Source organism: Anser brachyrhynchus (assembly GCF_964034855.1).
Source record: "Anser brachyrhynchus genome assembly, chromosome: 1".
In the NCBI taxonomy this organism is placed as follows: Eukaryota; Metazoa; Chordata; class Aves; order Anseriformes; family Anatidae; genus Anser; species Anser brachyrhynchus.
This window is the reverse complement of record NC_137694.1, coordinates 105,743,103-105,762,176: the sequence shown is the minus strand read 5'-3', so window position 1 is coordinate 105,762,176 and position 19,074 is coordinate 105,743,103. Positions and strand designations below refer to the sequence as shown.

General features: G+C 43.8%; 2 protein-coding genes across 7 annotated transcripts in view; one reads left to right on the top strand and one right to left on the bottom strand.

Moving 5' to 3' along the window:
* The window catches only part of LOC308187576 (killer cell lectin-like receptor subfamily F member 1), a 35,078-nt gene extending 25,774 nt beyond the window's left edge, over positions 1 to 9,304 (bottom strand). For 5 of the 6 annotated variants that reach the window (XR_013944788.1, XM_080575683.1, XM_080575687.1 and 2 more), the window contains exons 1-2: positions 9,269 to 9,304; positions 7,075 to 7,178 (exon numbers count right to left, since the gene is read on the bottom strand). The gene's annotated coding sequence lies outside the window, so the exon portion shown is untranslated. The remainder of the gene's footprint in view (positions 1 to 7,074; positions 7,179 to 9,268) is intronic. The other variant, XM_080575686.1, reaches the window with a different exon arrangement.
* Positions 9,305 to 9,858: 554 nt separating this feature from the next.
* Positions 9,859 to 18,416, top strand: LOC308187689 (uncharacterized protein; the record flags this gene model as incomplete). The annotated part of the gene is made up of 7 exons (XM_080575891.1): positions 9,859 to 9,868; positions 13,138 to 13,452; positions 13,774 to 13,863; positions 14,678 to 14,841; positions 15,122 to 15,225; positions 15,913 to 16,016; positions 16,985 to 18,416. 7 exons carry the CDS (start codon positions 9,859 to 9,861, stop codon positions 17,317 to 17,319), a joined length of 1,122 nt encoding a protein of 373 aa, XP_080432017.1. The 3' UTR covers positions 17,320 to 18,416.
* Between the last annotated feature and the right edge of the window lie 658 nt (positions 18,417 to 19,074).

Sequence of the window (19,074 nt, the reverse complement as noted above, 5' to 3'; positions counted from 1 at the left end):
CATGGAGAAGGCTGAGGTACTCACTGGCTTTTTTTTGTCTCCGTCTTCACCAGCAAGTGCTCTAGCCATAGTGTCCACTTCACAGAATCCAAAGGCAGGGACTGGGAGAACAATGCACTGCCCACTCTAGGAGAAGATCAGGTTCAAGACCATCTAAGGAACCTGAAGGTACACAAATCCATGGGACCTGATAAGGATCCTGAGGGAACTGGTAGACGAAGTTGCTAAACCACTGTCCATCATATTTGAAAAGTCGCAGCAGTCCGGTGAAGTTCCCAAGGACTGGAAAAGGGGAAGCATAACTACCATTTTTTAAAAGGGGAAAAGACCTAGGGAACTACAGACCAGTCGGTCTCACCTCTCTGTCTGCCAAGGTCATCGAGCAGATCCTCCTGGAAACTATGCTAAGGCACATGGAAAATAAGGAGGTGATTGGTGACAGCCAACATGGCTTCACTAAGGGCAGATGGTGCTTGACAGGCCAGATGGTGGCCCTCTGTTGTGGGTTACAGCCTTGGTGGATAGTGAAAGAGCAACTGACATCATCTACCTGGACTTGTGGAAAGCATGACAATGTCCCCCATCACAGAATCACAGAACGGCCGAGGTTGGAAGGGACCTCTGAAGACCATCTAGTCCAACCCCCCTGCTGAGCAGGATCACCTAGAGCACATTGTGCAGGATGGCATCCAGGTAGGATTTGAATATCTCCAGAGAAGGAGCCCCCACAGCTTCTCTGGGCAATCTGTTCCAGTGCTCTGTCACCCTCACAGTAAAGAAGTGCTCGCTCATATTCAGCCAGAACTCCCTGTGCTTCAGTTTATGCCCATTTCCTCTTGTCCTCTTGCTGGGCACAACTGAAAAGAGACCAGCTCCATCTCCTTGACGCCCTCCCCTCATATACCTATACACATTGATGAGGCCTCTCCTCAGTCTTTTCCTTTCCAGGCTAAATAGGCCCAGTTCCCTCAGCTTGTCCTTGTACAACAGGTGCTCCAGGCCTCTAATCATCTTTGTAGCCCTCCTCTGGACTCACTGCAGTAGCTCCATGTCCCTCCTGTACTGGGGAGCCCAGAACTGGACACAGTACTCCAGGTGTGGCCTCACCAGGGCTGAGTAGAGGGGCAGGATCACCTCCCTTGACCTGATGGCAACACTCTTCCGAATGCACCCCAGGATGCTGTCAGCCCTCCTGGCCACATGGACACATTGTTGGCTCATGGTCAGCCTGCTGTCCACCAGGACTCTCAGGTCTCTCTCTGCAGAGCTTTGTGTCATCAGCAAACCTGCTGAGGGTGCACTCTGTTCCATTGTCCAGGTCGCTGACGAATAAGTTGAACACTGGACCCAGTACTGACCTCTGGGGGACACCGCTAGCTACGGGCCTCCAGCTAGATTCTGTGCCACTAAGCATCCACCAAATATAGAGGCTTAGAGCACAGACATCTGAATTGTAGAAATATAGAGTTATAGAATCACAGAATCGTAGAATATCCTGAGTTGGAAGGGACCCATAAGGATCATTGAGTCCAAATCCTGGTTCCACACATTACTGCCTAAAAATTAAACCACGTCTGAGAGCACTGTCCAGCTTCATGCCTTCAGGTCCAGAGGGAAGTGTGGCTGGTCACCAGAGAGAAGTGATCAGTGTCTGCCCCTCCACTCCCCTTGTGAGGAAGCTGTAGGCTGCCACAAGGTCTCCCCTCCTCTTCAGTCTCCTCCAGGATGAACAAACCAAGTGACCTCAGCCACTCCTCTTATGTCTTGCCCTCTAGACCCTTTCACCATCTTCATAGCCCTCCTTCGGATGCTCTTGAGTAGTTTTATGTCCTTCTTATATTGTAGCACCCAAAACTGCATGCAGCACTCAAAGTGAGGCCACAACAGCGTAGAGCAGAGGGGAGCAATCACTTTCCTTGGCAGGCTAGCAATGCTGTGCTTGATGCACCCCAGGATTTGGTTGGCCCTCCTGGCTGCCAGGGTGCACTTTTGACTCATATTTAACTTGCCATTGACCAAAATCCCCAGATCCCTTTCCGTGGAGCTGATCTCCAGCCTCTTGTCCCCCAGTCTGTAAATATAGCCAGCATTGCCCCTTCCCAGGGGCAGAATCTGACACTTGTTAAACTTCATAGAGATGATGAATGCCCAGCTCTCTAATTTGTCAGGATCTCTCCGCAAGGCCTTTCTACCCTGTAGTGGGTTTACGTGGCAAGGTTTTGGTAGCAGAGGGCCATAGGGGTGGCTTCTGTGAGAAGGATCTAGAAGCTGCCCCATGTTTGGTAAGGGCCCCACTGCTGACCAGAGCCGAGCCAATAAGCGATGTTGTTTGCGCCTCTGTAAGAGCATATTTAAGACAGGGAAAAAAAAAAACGCTGTGCGACACAGCAGCTGGGAGAGTGAGAGGAGTGAGGAACAGCCTTGCAGGCGCCAAGGTCAGTGAAGAAGGAGGGGGAGAGGTGCTCCAGGCTCCGGAGCAGAAGTCCCCTGCGGCCTGTGGTGAGGACCATGGTGAAGCAGGCTGTCCCCCTGCAGCCCATGGAGTACCATGGTGGAGCAGGATTCCATGCTGCAGCCCATGGAGGAGACCACGGTGGAGCAGGTGGACCTGCACCAACGGAGGCTGCTGCCTGTGGGCAGCCCACGCCAGATCAGTTCAGCAAGGACTGCATCCCGTGGGAGGGACCCCACAGTACAGGGGATGAGAGTGACCGAGAAGGAGCGGTGGAGAAGAAGCGCTATAGTCTGACCATAACCCCCATTCCTCCATTCCCCTGCGCCGCTCGGGGGGAGGAGGTAGAAGAGGGTGGATGGGGGGGGGGGGGCTCTTTTGGTTTCTTTCCTTTGTTTCTCTCTTCTCTAGATGGTCAGTAATAAGCAATAAATCTTACTGTCTCCCTATGCTGAGTCTGTTTTGCCCATCATTATAATTACTGTGCGATCTCCTTGTCCTTATCTCAACCCTTGAGCCCTTTTCATTGTATTTTCTCCCCATTCCTCCTTGAGGAGGAGGAGTGAGAGAGCGGTTGTGGTGGAGCTCGGCCGCCCACCTGAGTAAAACCACCACATACCCTCAACATCCGCAAACTTACTTAATACATCTTCAAGTCCTGTATCGAAGTCATTTATGAAAACATAAAAGAGAACTGGCCCTAAACTGGAGCTCTGACGAATCCCACTGGAGACTGGACGCCAGCCTGAAGTAACCCCATTTACTATAACCCTTTAAGCCTAACCCATCAGCCAATTATTCACCCATCATATTATGTTTTTATCTAGATGTATGTTGGATATTTTGTTCAGAAGGATATTGTAATGAACAGTATTGAAAGCTTTCCTGAAATCCACAAAGATTACATCAACTGGCTTCCCTTGGTCAACTAGGTAGGTGACCTTGTCATGAAAGGAAATTAAGTTCATTAAGCATAACCTTCACCACATGAACTCGTGTTGGCTATGATCAATGACCACATTGTCCTTCACCTGTATTTCAATAACTCCCAGAGTAATTTTCTCCATAATTTTACCAGGCACTGAACTGAGACTGAAAAGCCTGTAATTGCCAGGGTCTATTTTCTTGCCCTTCTTGAAAACAGTAACTTTTGCCAGTTTCCAGTCGAACAGGACCTCTCCAGAATCTCAAGACCACTGAAAAATGAGAGAGGTCTTGCGATGACACCAGCCAGCTCTTTGAGTACCCTGCGAAGAAGCCCTTCACGCTCCATAGACTTATATGCATCCAGGTGGAGCAGCAAATCCTCCACAAGCTCAGGGTTGGCTGGAAGTTTATTGTTACCGCAGTCATGGTCCTCCAACTCAGAGCCCACCATCGGTGTTGAAGACAGAGGGGAAGAAGGCATTGAGCATCTCTGCTTTGTCTACGTCCCTATTTCTGAGCTGACCATCCTCATCAAGTAATGGACCAATGTTTGCTCTGGTCCTCCTTTTGCTGTTAGCATATTTTAAAAAACCCTTTAAAAGAGCTCCCACAGTACTGGTCAGCTTCAACTCTAATTGAGCCCTGGCTGCACAAAAGTTCTCCCTACAATGGTGAACGGCATCTCTATAGTCCTTCCATGTCACCCAACCTCGTTTCCAGAAGACACACACTTTCTTTTTCTGCCTAAGGTCTACAAGAAGATCTCTGCTCAGCCAAGCCAACCTTCTGCCCTGCTTGCTTGACTTCCAGCATTTTGGAATTGCCTGTTCCTGTGCTCATTAGAGGTGGTACTTAAAAACTGAGTAGCACTGATGGGCACCAATGTCTTCAAAAAAATATCTTAAAAAAAAAAAGTCCTGGGGGATCTTGCTCACCAGTTCCCTGAGCAGCTCCGTATGGGAGTCTGCTTGCTTTCCCCATATACAGGGTTGAAGTTCTGGTGGCAGTTCTCCTCCTCTCACCAGATATTTTAAATTTGATTACTTATTTCACAGTCACTATGGCCAAGATGGCCACCAATTGCCACTCCACCCAAGAGATCCTCTCTGTTCACAAGAAACAGATCTAGGAGGGCACCTTTCCTAGCCGGCTCCCGTAGTACCTGTACCTAGAATTAGTATCTCCCATAGTACTTGTACTTGTAATTACCACAGTCTTCTTTCTTGCCCTTCTTGAAAATTGCAACAATGTTTGCCAGCTTCCAGTCAACTGGAACCTCCCCATGATATCCTTATCTCTAAACTGGAGGGACATGGATTTGAGGGATGTACCGCTCGGTGGGGAAGGAATTGACTGGATGGTCGCACTCAAAGAGTTGTGGTCACTAACTGAATGTCCAGGTGGAGACAAGTGATGAGTGGTATCTCTCAGGGCAGGTATTGGGACTGGTATTAATTAACATGTTTGTTGGTGACATGGACAGTTGGATTGAGTGCACCCTCTGCAAGTTTGCCAGTGACACAAAGCTGTGTGGTGCGGTTGACATGCTGTAGGGAAGGGATGCCATTCAGAGGGACCCGGAGTGGTGGGCACATGCAAACCTGTGAAGTTCAACAAGGCCAAGCACAAGGTCCTGCCTCTGGTCTGGGGCAATCCTAAGCACAAATACAGGCTGGACGGGGAATGGATTGAGAGCAGCTCTGAGGAGAAGAACCTGGAGGTGTTGGTGGTTAAAAACTCAACGTGAGTTGGCAATGTGCACTTGCAGCCTAGAAAGCCAACTGTATCCGGGGCTGTATCAAAAGAAGGTCAGCAGGTTGAGGGATGCGATTCTTCCCCTCTATTCTGCTCTCATGAAACCCCACTTGGTGTACTGCATTCAGCTCTGGGGCCCCCAGCACGAGAAAGACATGGACCTGTTGGATTGGGTCCAGAGGAGGGCCACAAAGATGATCAGAGGGCTGGAGCACTTCTCCTATGAAGACAGGCTGAGAGAGATGGAATTGTTCAGCCTGCAGAAGAGAAGGCTCCAGGGAGACTTTATAGTGGCCTTCCAGTATCTAAAAGAGGTCTACAGGAAAGATGGGGAGTGACTCTTTGTCCTATCAATACTGATAGGACAAGGGGTAATGGCTTTAAACTAAAAAAGGGTAGATTTAGATTAGATAATAGGAAGAAACTCTTTCCTATGAGGGTGGTGAAGAACTGGAACAGGTTGCCCGTAGAAGCTGTGGATGCCCCCTCCCTGGAAGTGTTCAAGGCCAGGTTGGATGGGGTTTTGAGCAGCCTGGTCTAGTGGGAGGTGTTCTTGCCCATGGCAGGGGAGTTGGAAGTAGATGATCTTTAAGGTCCCTTCCAACCCAAACCATTCTATGATTCTATGATTCCTTCCTACCTGTCAATTTATTCTCTCTGATTCCTAAAAAAAAATCATGTGAGAGTAACAGGTGACCTGCTAAGACTATAGATAAACAGACAATATATCTGAAGAAATCATACTGGTGTCTGTACTGAACAAGAAAACCTTGACAGTGGTGATGCTGGGTCTGGCCAAAGTCCCAGCTCCCCTAAAATCTGGATTCCAACAATAGACAGAACTATCTAGGCAAAAATAGAAGAACAGGTTAAACATTTACTGATGGCACTGAATAATGCCAATAATCTTGACATAGGTACAAATTGAAAGTGAAAAGTGACACCCAGGAAAAATTCCAATCACAAGTATTTTTTTTCAAAATTCCTAAGAAGGGCAAGATGCTAGGAAGGATGGAGGTTTAGAAAAACATGTCTGTGAGTTCATGGCAGCTCCACCACTGTTTAAAAATACTCTCTGAGAAATGGCAGCAATGTAAAGGAAATGAGAAACTGAGGCATGTAAATAACAACTAGGTCCCTTGTCTATCAATTATTTTTAGAACTGCACCAATAGAATTGGTCACAGGGGTTGGATTACTGCTGAGAAAGAAGGAAATTGGGATTCCAAATGAAACAGCTTTAGAACACGTTGGAAAGATGATACTTTGGTATGATGCAACAAAAAGTTACTTTACATTATTTTAATACGAATGAATGCATAGACGGAAAAATTACTTGGGAGAGGTCTAAAAGAGAGCAAAGCGGCAAAGAAAGGGCTGCAGGAGACCTATAACAGCATAAATTGAACCTGACAGAAGTTGAGAACAGTTGAAATAGATCCATTCAGACAGAGGTTTAATTGCTATCTCCTAATAGCTAATGAAAATGAATGCCTCAACTACAACTACATAAGACAACACCATCATGAGCCATACTGAAACAGCTTTTGCTAGATATTGTGTATTTCAAGAAGATGAGAACAAAGGATCACACTAGAAACCAAGAACTTTGAAGATCTGGAAGTTGAAATGTCTATACTAGGTACTGAAAAATATATAGACATTAAAGTAAGTAGGGATAATCAATAACATCTTACTGTGCTGAGCTAACAAAACATCGTTTTTGAATCAGACTTCTCTCCATTCATTGGCACTTTTGGATTTAGATCAGTAATAACTGCAAAGAGTTTCTTTTCAAAGTCATGGTTGTAAGTCCCAGCAGAAAAAAAAAAATGCTGACAGAAATTACATTGTGCTGCAAACCCCAGTTCTACATTTGCTTAAGCACTTGATGGTATTCTCAATGTCCTGGTATGTGTTATTCAATGAAAAGGAACTTACAAGTCCATGTTCAAGGCAGTACCATTCTCCCAGTAGAAACGTTCACCTTTCTTGCACAATCCAATCCAAGATTCATCTATTTTCAATAGTTTAACTAAAGAATACTGAAAAAAAAAAGTATTTTATCAACATGAGTTCTCACAACAAGAACCAAATCCCTCCAGTGACTTCAGAGGAGGACTACTCCATCATTCTGTCATCTAGAAGGTTTTCATTAAGTATTTCATTGACAGTTATGAATTGACTCTTTTTTCTTGGCCCTAACTGAGCCCGTGAATTGATTGTTTTAGTATCATAACTTTCAGTTAAACTATTCAGTTCTACACCCTTAAAAGTTATTACCATTCACTGCACCCAAAAATACCCAAACACCATGTATTTTTTATACACATGTATGCCTATATGTGTTTATCAATCTCTACATATGCAGCTTGGTATAAATTGGGTGGTACAAACAGGTGTGTTTAAACTGCAATTCAGATGGGCATATGGGAGCTCCTCCCCTTCCCAGTTCTTATTTAAAGCCTTGTGGGTATCTAGATAAAAAGAATAAAAGACAGTTCACTATCTCAGAAGTTTATAACAACCTATATCAAACACAGCAAAGGCTGACGGAAAACAGCAGAAGCAGCACTTGCGATAGGTTAATATTATAGAACTCCCTGCAACAAGCTGTCTTTAGACTCAGTGAAATTAGAAATTATATGCAAATTAACTGCCAGCATGGACTTAATAATTGACATGCAAATAATGTAGTCTTCTACTCCTCTACTCTTCCCTAGCAATTTCAGATCAATACTGTTCAGAAGAAACTGTCTTGGTACGATCCCAATGACATTTCTGCAGTTGTTGACGGACCTTCTTCTGGTGTGGCTAATGCTACCCAGTGATGGAGACCAGACACCTCATGACACAGAGCACAAGGCTGACCCAGTAGGCCAATGTCAGTGTACCTGTGCTTTACTTTTATAAGGTGTGTTCGTAGTTTGTGCGTATGAGGTTTTTAAGCAGCAGTTTAAATAACACCAATTTCTACCTAGCCAATTATCAGCTGAACATCACAAGCACTGAATTAAAAGTGGATCTTTTAGATAAGTAAGGAAGAGAAGCATTAACAAATCAGTCAAGTGATGTCCCACGCACAGTGCAACAATGCAGAAGGGGCTTGTTGGAGAGGGGACAAGTTGGCAAATATGTTTGACAAAGAAAGTCTGATTATAGGATAAAATCAGAGACCACATTCAGCAAGGGACTCATACTGAAGTAAGAATTATGTTCTGCATCTTTGTCATTGTTGAAATTCTTGTCACTGTGAAAATACTTATTAGCTCAAGACAAATTTAGATGTGATTAAACTGTAATTTCACTGAGGTTTCCTCTATTTCGAGAGCTGCTACACCACCAACGTGTAGCAGCCAGCCAGAAAAGTAGAGTTTTGACCTCTGTTTAAAAATCACAGTAACAAAGCTCAAATGTCAACTTATTTAAAAACTAACTTTCTGATGAAACTACTTTCTCATTGGCATTACTCAAGAGGCAGCAAGTCTGTAAAAGCAAATTGCAGTTTTAGTAACATGCGGTAAGTAGCAAGATGTCACTAGCATTCAACTCAATGCAACTGGACCATAATACAGGCAAATTAAAGTGTCTTAACAAAATTATTAGAATGAGAAATGTCCAAACCAGCTTCCATGGAGGTATGTTCCCACCATTGGTATAAGCATGAATCTCTAAGAGGCATTAAGTCATATCTAAAACCAGATACAAGTAGATAAAATGGATGATTTTCCATTATGCTGGTTTCAATGGTTTGCTTTCTTTTAGAAAGCAAAGGATATATTTATTTGTCTATACTGAGAGTTTGATAGATTCATACTTGCTTTGAAGATGAAGATACATAGGACAGAAAAGGAAAACTATGTAAACAATTTGATTCATTAAAAAAGAGCTTTTCAAAGTCATTCAAGTTAACTCCAGGCAAAAAAGCAGCATGGGAAAGCTTTTAGTGCTGCTGCATCTGCTGCAGTGAGACAGTTACTTAAACTGATCAAGTAGGTACTTTTCACTACCTGAATTCACACAGCTTGTTTATTTTACAAAGATTTACAAGATAAGAAAAAGAGAGCTTTGTAGATAACAGTCAAGAAAAGAGAGAGAGACAGAAGTGGTACTGGTTTGTTTTATGTTCCATTACCATTTCATCCTTATTTTCAAAAACGGCAAGCAAAGATTCATTCTTAGTGCAGAAGGCCTGACTAGATGTCCAGTTTTTTTCCTCTTCTGATATGAAGTAACATTTCTTTCTGTAACCTATCCACTCACTGGGACACTGCTCAGAACGAAGGTTCCCACGCTGATACATCTTAAGCACTAGAACTACAAAAGAAAAGGGAGAACAAAATTTCTACCTTGTAAAATCATAGCATTCATCAGCATAACAACCTAAAGTGCACATTTTTTGAAAGCAAATGCCACACTAGATGCCAGAAGAGAAGCCAAAAGGTCAAGGGTCCTGACCTTCCATGACTTTCACACAATGTCTTCAGCTGAGAAATGTGTGAGTTGAGGACAACAGCCTGATTACTAAAATCAATATAAAATAAATAGGCCTGGAAAACATGCATTTTAGACAATTAGAGGCATTGACACATTTTTTAATCCAGTAATAGGGTAATAAACATAATATTATATGAATTTATTGATAAAATTTAAGTAATGAAGTTGCTTCAATATTAAGACAATTTGCTTTGATTTTGTATCAGACCTTTTAAGTGTTTGAGAAACATGTGCGAAGGTAAGTAAATTAGATATTGATATGATGAAAATGAAATTTGTCTGTTAATGAAGAGATAAAATTATTATTATTTGGAGATAATGATCTGGAGAATGGTTCTTTGGAGTTATTCCCCAGCATGTTTTGATGTCCCCCTTCATCTTCTTTCTGTCACAGTAGCTCTGTGAGGGTGAGAAGACTCACTGGTATATTTTGCTTTAGCACTTACTTTAATTTCTTGTGTTAAAGAGAATTAACATGCATTTACTTCTATTTCTATTATCCAAACAAAAATAGTCTGATTGTAACTGAAAAGTTAGTGACCTTTTGGGTGCAGCATCCTGTCTTTTTTAACAATTGCAGGCTCACCCTGAGTACAAAGTATATTTCCTGGGTTATCCTGCTGGGATTGAATCCAGACCTTCCTCACCCAAAGCACATTTATCCACTGCTTGTGCTTGGTGATGGCTGTCCTTGAAGTGACAGTAACTGACCATTATGTGAGTATGGCAGCTTGCAGAAAGAGAACTGATTTCCCAGACTCCGCAGCCTGATGTTGCCACACTTGGGTCTCTTTTTTCCTTTCCAGTCAGCTATTCCATTCACAATAACTGCAGACCCTTTAGCAAGTTCCACTGAGCACTGCCCTCCATCCCTCCAAGAAAATGTGATTATTTCTGTTGAAATAGAAGCCTAATAAAGGAAAGGAAAATTAACAGAGACAGATGTCACTATTGTCCTCCATTTGTTTCCATGTATGTGCAGAGGACCTCGCTAAAATATCGCATGTTGTTGCAGGGGGCAGAGAGAAGGTAGGTTTAATCTAGGGGTTCAAGAGCTGCCTGTGCAGACTTGAGCTGCACAGCCTCCACTGAGACTCACATGCATCCAGTGACTTGGGTACCTCAAATAATAAAGCAGGCAGCACAGCCTGTGCTCCTATTGATGAGCTCTGCATCGGACAGCAGATGCACATCTTGCTTCCCTTGTTGGCAGTGGCGGGTAAGGCTGACTTTTTCTTAAAAATACAGCATGCAACACAAACTGATTTTTTAAAAACAAAAAGGCAGAATGACACCCAAAGACCATTTGTAAGAAAGATAGTCTAGCTGTATGACGTAGTTGTCTTCCAGATGTGATAATAAAAAAGCCATCAAGACCAGGTATAGGAGCAGACAACAAGCTTGGAGTCTGTGCCTGGAGATGTGACGCTGAGAGAACACCAGGTGGTATAATCAGATAGGTTACTGGTGTAAGCACCGACAGGACATCCATATGACACATGAATGGCCAGGCAAGAGACTACACTCTGAAGAGCAGCAAAGACTCAACAAACAAAAACGAAAGAAAAGCAATTTTACAGTTAAATCATCCGAATCTTGTTTGTAGGGAAAATTCTCCCTCATTTTAAATGCTGCCTGGATGTTATTCAACCTTATACCAATATCAAAATTGAAATAGTGTCGGAAGTCCCAGGTGTTGTGACTCTGCAAGCAGTACCGTGTTGGTTGCTGTGTTTCATTGCTGTGATCCTGAAGCCCAGTAGTCAGAGGAAACATATCTCAAATGGAAAATCTTTCAAAGACTTACCAACAAATAAAATGATCATCACCAGCAGAAATGCGGTACATAGAAAGTTGCCTGTGAAAAAGAAGATCATTAATGGTTTTGTATATATGAGCACTTAGGCTCAGACTGTATTTGTTTATTAATGGAACAGCAGCAGAATAGCATTTAATTTAAAGTTTAATAATGTAAGGACAAAGTGCTACTGAAGTCAAACAAGGCAGTCTGAATTTATATCATTCTATGATATCTGTGTAACTTGACAGCTTAACAAAATGGCAATCATCGTCTAATTGGCATTGTTTTGATCCATAAATATACAAAAGTTTTCAACAGATGCATGAATTGCAGTGTCTCCTTCCAGTCTCCTTCACTATGTTTTAGAGACCTCTTAGCGCTAACCTCTGAAGTCTGAAAATCTGTAGGTCATCACTGACTTCAGTTAAGCTACATGCATGTTTGGAAGGCGGGAGAATGTTCTCACACAATTCAACCATTAAAGGATGAGGTTGGATTCAGCATATGGCTGCAACCCTGAATCAAACCTATTTTCCCTTCTGTGAGAAACAAAATTGTGTTTTTGCAGTAGAATGTGTTTTTGCAGTGGGAAATCGCACTAACCTTGCATATTCAAAAGTGGTTGTGCAGGCATAACAGTGGGATAGCAGTGGGGAGTAAGTTAAGCAGATAAGGGGAAGGTCCCACTGTCCCAAAGTAAGGAGGATAGCTAAGAAAAACAAGACAAGCAGTGCGAAATCAGTAAAAACAAAAAATCACAGGCCTTCTAGTCACGAGAGAAGAAGGGGGAAAAAAGGAAAAGGAGAAATTAAAGGTTGGTCAAATAAAATTGCACATATATGGTATAGTAATAAGTGTCGAGTAGTTCACGAACCTGTAGCACTCAGCCAATGACAAAACGGGAGGAATCAAGCGTCGGGTAATAGGGAATACAGGGCTATGATACACTTCTGCTGTGTGCTCCTGCTTGCAGGATGCCCGCCATTGCAATCACGAATAAAAATGCTACTTCACTGAGATCCTCACCTGAGCCTATGTTATTGGCTGCAGATTGTTTCTCACACTATGCCACAAGCTCTCTTTCACAGACAAGGCAGGTGAAAGGCAGATGCTCATCTGTTGCAAAGGCACGGACTATTTTCTCTAATGAGGTTTGCCTTCACTTCCTACATATTAACCAACAGTATATCATATAGATAAACTATCACATGGAAAAATGCTTGTTTTCACACAAAAGAGAACACTTGGAGTAAACACAAATAGGTTTCTTAAATCATGTATCTACAGCTTTGCCCCAAAATAAATTACCATCTCTTTATCTTGTCCAAGCCAAGCGACTTGGATTTCAAGCTAGACTTCAGACACCCTGCAGGAAGATGTCTTACATAACAACATAAAAATCTTACGTTTTGTGCAGCACCTTCTTCTCAGTGAATGAACCACTGACTCTTGTTCGACAACCTGTGAGGCGTTTGAAAGGCACATTGCATATATTTCGCGGAGTCCACGTCCTCAGCGATGGCTTCTGCAGTCCCTGCTCATCTTCGAGTCCCATCTACAGCTGGGAAAATAGCAAAGAAGCTATACTATGCTTATTCTAGGCTGCAAGACACCTGCAGATGAACTGCCGGGCTGTCCCGGGCCTTTTGCTGCTTCTCCCCCTCTTTCGCCCTTCCCCAACCTGCTTTAATCGCACGCTCCGAAAGCTGCTGAGAAGACCCGACGGGACGCCCCACGCCGAGGAAGCAAAACGATAAAACCAAAGCAAAAGCAATACGGAAGAGGGAGGGAGCCGGCACCGCGACCGAAACTGGAAGGGGCTGCTCCGACTACCGGACCCTGCTTCACCTCCGGCTCCTGCTTGGGGGTAGCGACGAGCGGCGGCGGCTCCGGCGGCGGCTCCTCTCGGACGCCCGACGTCCCCGTTTTCTGCTCGCCCGCTGCCAGGAGAAGTGTCCCCGCGGCCACCCGGGTGCTGATGTGCCTGGAGGCGGGACAGCCGGGACGAGGGGCGTCGTGGGGTGAGACAGGGGAGGGGACGGTGACAGCCGTGCCCGGACTCTGGGGTTGGGGACAGCCTGTCTCTCTTCTGAGACCTCTCTTCTCTCTTCCCGTGGGGTGCAAGCGCTCGGGGAATGGTTTTCTGAAAGTATCTCTCTGGGATTTGGCAGCTTAATGCCTTTGGAAACCCGGTCTAGATTTAGAGGCGCTGAAGGTGGGTAATATGCAGTCGTTCCAAGGGTGGTTGCAGGTGTTTGGTACTTTGAAAATCGTAATGAGCTTGAGTTCTTTGCATGTGCCTTGGTCCTTGACGTGCGTTGATTATTTTTTTTTCTCCTTAGATGTGTGTTCACGCCTTTCTTTCTGGAAAAGAGTTACTGGAATTGTCTTCAGTCTTGCTGTGATTTTCATCTTAATAGGGGTTATCTTATGTGAGTGCATTTATTAAAAAATCTAGCCTGGGAAAGAGAGATTCAGTATTTCTGCCTTTCATTCTGTTGTTTGTGGATTGCTGGTGGGTAAGAGGCATTTCCACTGGTATTCACCCCTCCCATTCACCATGGCTACAGGAACAGGAAAAGGATTATCTTAAAAAAGAAACTAAATTGTTGCCTAGGTTGTCCATAGTTGTTTCCTCTGGCGTTGAACTGACTTCATTTTTTAATATTCTGCAAGGTTTCATCAGACTGCAGCTTAGCAAAATGCTGAGGAATGGCACGAGGGCCATAAGCAGAGTTAGCAAGGCAATACTTAAATGCTTGATTTGACTTGTTTCTGGCATGGAGAGGTGTTTTTGTTTGGTTGGTTGGTTTTTGTTTTGTTTTGTTTTGTTTTGTTTGTGATTAAATGCCATAAACCAGAACCTGTTTAAGTATAAATTTTGGCTGCTTCACGGTAGATATTATCATATCTGCAGAGACAGTCTATCTGTCTGTTCTGTCCTGATGTTTTTATATGTGGTGTCTCCAGTGTCAAGGGAGCACCTGCACATGCAGGATTCCATTGCTGACACATGCCCAGCCAGTCAGGCATTCCTGGAAATACTATAGCTGATAGAACTGGAAGAACTAACACAGAACACTATACTTTAATTTTATTGTGTTTGCCTATGTCTTGCTTGATTCAGTGCAAGTCTCAGAGATTTTTATGCTAGAGGACATGGATCCAGAATTTGCAAATGTGTATACAACTCTATATTAAAAACTTAATGCTAAGCAAGTCATGTTCTCTTTATTTGAACAAAAGATTCACCTAGATTACTAGACCTGGAGCCATGCCCTGATGACTGGCTATATTACAAGAGGAAATGTTACTATCAGTCAGGATCTGTGGCAGACTGGAATTCCAGTCGGAAGTTCTGCTCTGACTTTGGAGCTTCCCTTGCAGTAATTGACCACGTCCAAGATCTGGTAAGGTTTCTAGTGGCTTTAATTTAATGTTATGTCTGCTGCTGAAATGGTTTCTGTAACTCCATCAATTGTTTCCTTGTATAGCTGGAATTTGATAGAGACACAGTTTAGCTAGCGTTCAAGGAATTGCAGTGACATAACAGTCAAGACAGTGCTGAGGCAGGCATTCTGTGACACAGTGTATATATACATATTTTTTTTATAAAAAGCTATAAAATCATAATCATTTCTTAAAAATCTAATCACACCCATATGTTCTTTTATTCTGTGTTTTGCCTAGGAATTTATATTATATCGAATGCGCACTATAGACTTCTGGATTGGACTACAAAAGACAGAAAATAAATTCTTCTGGGTGAATGGAGAGTCACTTAACACAAACTTGTGAGCTTTCTTTCAAATATGCTATGCAAGAGGAGAGTCCCTAGCTTTTTTGTCCACGTAGAAAAGTTATTCCGTATTAACTATTCCACTGTAGCTAAACTGGCATATTTTCTCAAATGAGGGTTGTCATATGACTATAAAAGTGCTAATACTGATCTAGTTTGGTCCCAATAGAAGTGGAGAAGGGGCAAAGAATAAGCTGGAATTGTCATAGATTCCCTTTATTCTTGTGCATTTGCACCCACACTGGAAGAAATGGGTAGTGTATAAAACATGCATCACTGTGGGGAATATCTGCCCCTATACAACAAACTCCATGCTTAGATGGGAATTCTGCCAATATCTGTCGGAAAAAATAGAACTGTCTTGCCAGGGAGTGATCTGTGCCTTTTATGTCCACATCACATTGTAAATTGCGAAGTACAAGCACACATGGTATGTCCCTGTGGAGATCAAAGCAACTTACATTAATAGAAGGCTCATCAGAGCATTACCATGGACAATGCATTTCAAATTCTTATCATCCCAATGAGAAAGAAAATCATTTTAAATTATTCTCTTTTTTGTTTGGTTGGTTTTTTTTCTCTGCAGTTTGTAGGAGCCAATTTTAGACAGAATAAGAAATAGATCTTGTAAATTTTAGGCCAGAGTTCTGCTCTAATTTTTGTATTTCTCTTGTTTTTTTAGGTTTCATGTCAATATAACAGATGATGGAGACTGTGTCCATATAAATTCAGCCTTTGTCTCTACTAAAAAGTGCTCTTCACAGAAGAACTGGCTTTGCACCCTTGGTCAGTTTGATCCAAAGACAATCTCTTAATAGGGGACAGCTGGCTGTGTAAATACAGAGACTTTCTTCATACGAAATTGGAATTCAGAATACAGGGAGTCACTGCTGTAGGAGGTCCACAGGACCAAGGGGTACAGTGGAGGAGGATCACATCCAGACTTCTCCATGGGAACCACAGAATCACAGAATCTTAGGGGTTGGAAGGGACCTCAAGAGATCATCGGGTCCAACCCCCTGCCAAAGCAGGTTCCCTAGAGCAGGTTGCCCGGGTAGGCATCCAGAAGGCCCTTGAATATCTCCAAAGAAGGAGACTCCACAACCTCCCTGGGCAGCCTGTTCCAGTGCTCCGTCACCCTCACCGTGAAGTTCTTTCACATGTTGGTGTGGAACTTCCTGTGATCCATTTTGTGGCCACTGCCCCTTGTCCTGTCCCCACAAACCACTGAAAAGAGGTTGGCCAAATCCCTCTGTCTCCCACACTTCAGGTATTTATAAACATTGATGAGATTCCCCTCTCAGTCTTCTTTTCTCAAGGCTGAACAGACCCAGGTCTCTCAGCCTTTCCTCATAGGGGAGATGCTGCAGGCCCCATATCATCTTTGTGGCCCTCCGCTGGACTCTTCCCAGGAGATCCCTGTCTTTTTTTTGTAGTGGGGAGCCCAGAGCTGGACACAGTACTCCAGGTGAGGCCTGACCAGGGCAGAGTAGAGGGGGAGGATCACCTCCCTTGACCTGCTGGCCACGCTCCTTTTAATGCATGCCAGGATCCCATTGGCCCTCCTGGCCACCAGGGCACACTGCTGGCTCATGGTCAACCTGTCGTCCACCAGGACCCCCAGGTCCTTTTCTGCAGAGCTCCTCTCCAGCAGGTCATCCCTCAGCCTCTACTGATATATGTGGTTGTTCCTTCCCAGGTGCAGGTCTCTACATTTGCTCTTGTTAAACTTCATTTGGTTTCTTCCTGCCCAGCTCCCCAGCCGGTCCAGGTCTTGCTGAATGGCAGCACAGCCTTCTGGAGAGTCAGCAAATCCTCCAAGCTTTGTATCATTGGCGTACTTGGTGAAGGTGGACACTATTCCCTCATCAAGGTCGTCAATGAAGATGTTGAACAAGCCTGGACCCAGCACCGACCCCTGGAGAACACTGTTTGTCGCAGGTCTCCAGCCAGACTCTGCACTGCCGATCACCACCTTCTGAGCTCAGCCAGTCAGCCAGTTCTCAACCCACCTTACCGTCCACTCATCTATCGCACACTTTCTCAGCTTTGTCAGCAGGATGTCATGGGAGACAGTATCAAAAGCTGAAGTCAAGGTAGATGACATCCACTGCTCTCCCCCCATCTACCCAGCTGGTGATGCCATCATAGAAGGCAACAAGGTTGGTCGAGCACGATTTCCCCGTGGTGAATCCATGCTGACTACTCCTCATAACCTTCTTCTCTTCCAATTGCTTGGAGATGGCATCCAGAACAAGCTGTTCCATCATCTTTCCAGGGACAGAGGTGAGACTGACTGGCCTGTAGTTTCCTGGATCCTCCTTCTTGAAGCAATAAAGGGAAATATAGTGACTCTCCAAAAAGAGGTTATTGGTTAAAAATTGGCAGGACCAACAAGAAAATAAAGTGTCTGTTACAAAGAACAAAAGTTATTTCTTGTGAATGCAGTTTCATGGCTAAAACTGCTGAAGGGCATTGCAATAGATATGTTCTTTGAGAACTCTGATGATAATCTTCAGAACTGCAAGTCATGATTTTTTTTTGTGCAGCTGGAAACACTGTGGGACAGACATGAATGTCATACTGAAAACGCAACTCATAGCGGATCCAGTGATGTGACTCTTCCGGCTCTTTATGGAGTTCAGTAATTCTTTGACTAGGAACTTTCAATTTATCTGTTTGGCATGTATCATAAGGTATTTTGATTTCCTTCTTCTTTTTCCATGGGGTGTTCAAATGTGTCCTGGTTTTGGCTAGGATAGAGTTAATTTTCCTCCTAGTAGCTGGTATGGTGCTGTGGTTGGGATTTAGGATGAGAATAACTTTGATATCGCACTGATGTTTTGATTGTTGCAGAGCAGTGCTTACACTAAGCCAAGGACTTTTCAGCTTCTCTCTCTGTCTGGCCCGTGGGCAGGAGCTGGGAGGGGACAGACCCAGGACAGCTGACCCAAACTGGCCAAAGGGGTATTCCATACCATCTGGGGTCATGCTAAACAATATATAGGGGTGGCTGGCCGGGGTGGGGGGGCCCGGCTGCTCGGGGATAGGCTGGGCATCGGTCAGCGGGTGGTGAGCAATTGCATTGAGCATAACTTGTTTTGTACACACTATTATTAGCAGTACTATTATCATTATTATTATTATTTTACTTCCTTTTTGGTCCTAATAAACTCTTTATCTCAACCCACAGACTTCATTTTTTTTTCTGATTCTCTCCCCCATGCCAGAGAAGGAGGGGGGAGGGTGAGCGAATGGCTGTGTGGTGCTTAGCGGCCGGCTGGGTTAAACCACAGCAAAATGTGATTGGTATTTAATGTCCATTAAAGTAAATGGGACCTTGGTAAACCAGGAAGGTAGGTAATGACTAGTAAAGTTGATTCAAGCTAGGAACATAGCAACAGAGTCATACAGGAAGTGATTTTGCAATGCATTGGAGCAGGTGAATTACTTAATGCAATTCAATTTTAAGCTTTCAAGCGGAGTAACAACCCACAAAAGCAGGCGATGAAAATGATACTGAAGGTGAGGCTAGAAGGTTGGCAGATGGGGAAATGGTGTACTAACATAGTGAGGAAGCACAACCCAGGGAAATTCAACAAAGAGCACAAGGCATTTCTGCAACAAGAGCACCCCTCTGTTGTGGGATTACAGCCATGGTGGATAGTGAAAGAGCAACTCACATCATCTACCTGGACTTGTGGAAAGCATGACAGTGTCATGCTTCATAAGATGGAACTGCTACACCATCTGCTGTTGATTCAAATTAACATAATTAATATGATTAATATAATTATTATTCAACTTTCTCTGGTTGTTCCCTGCAAATTCAGTTCACATTCAG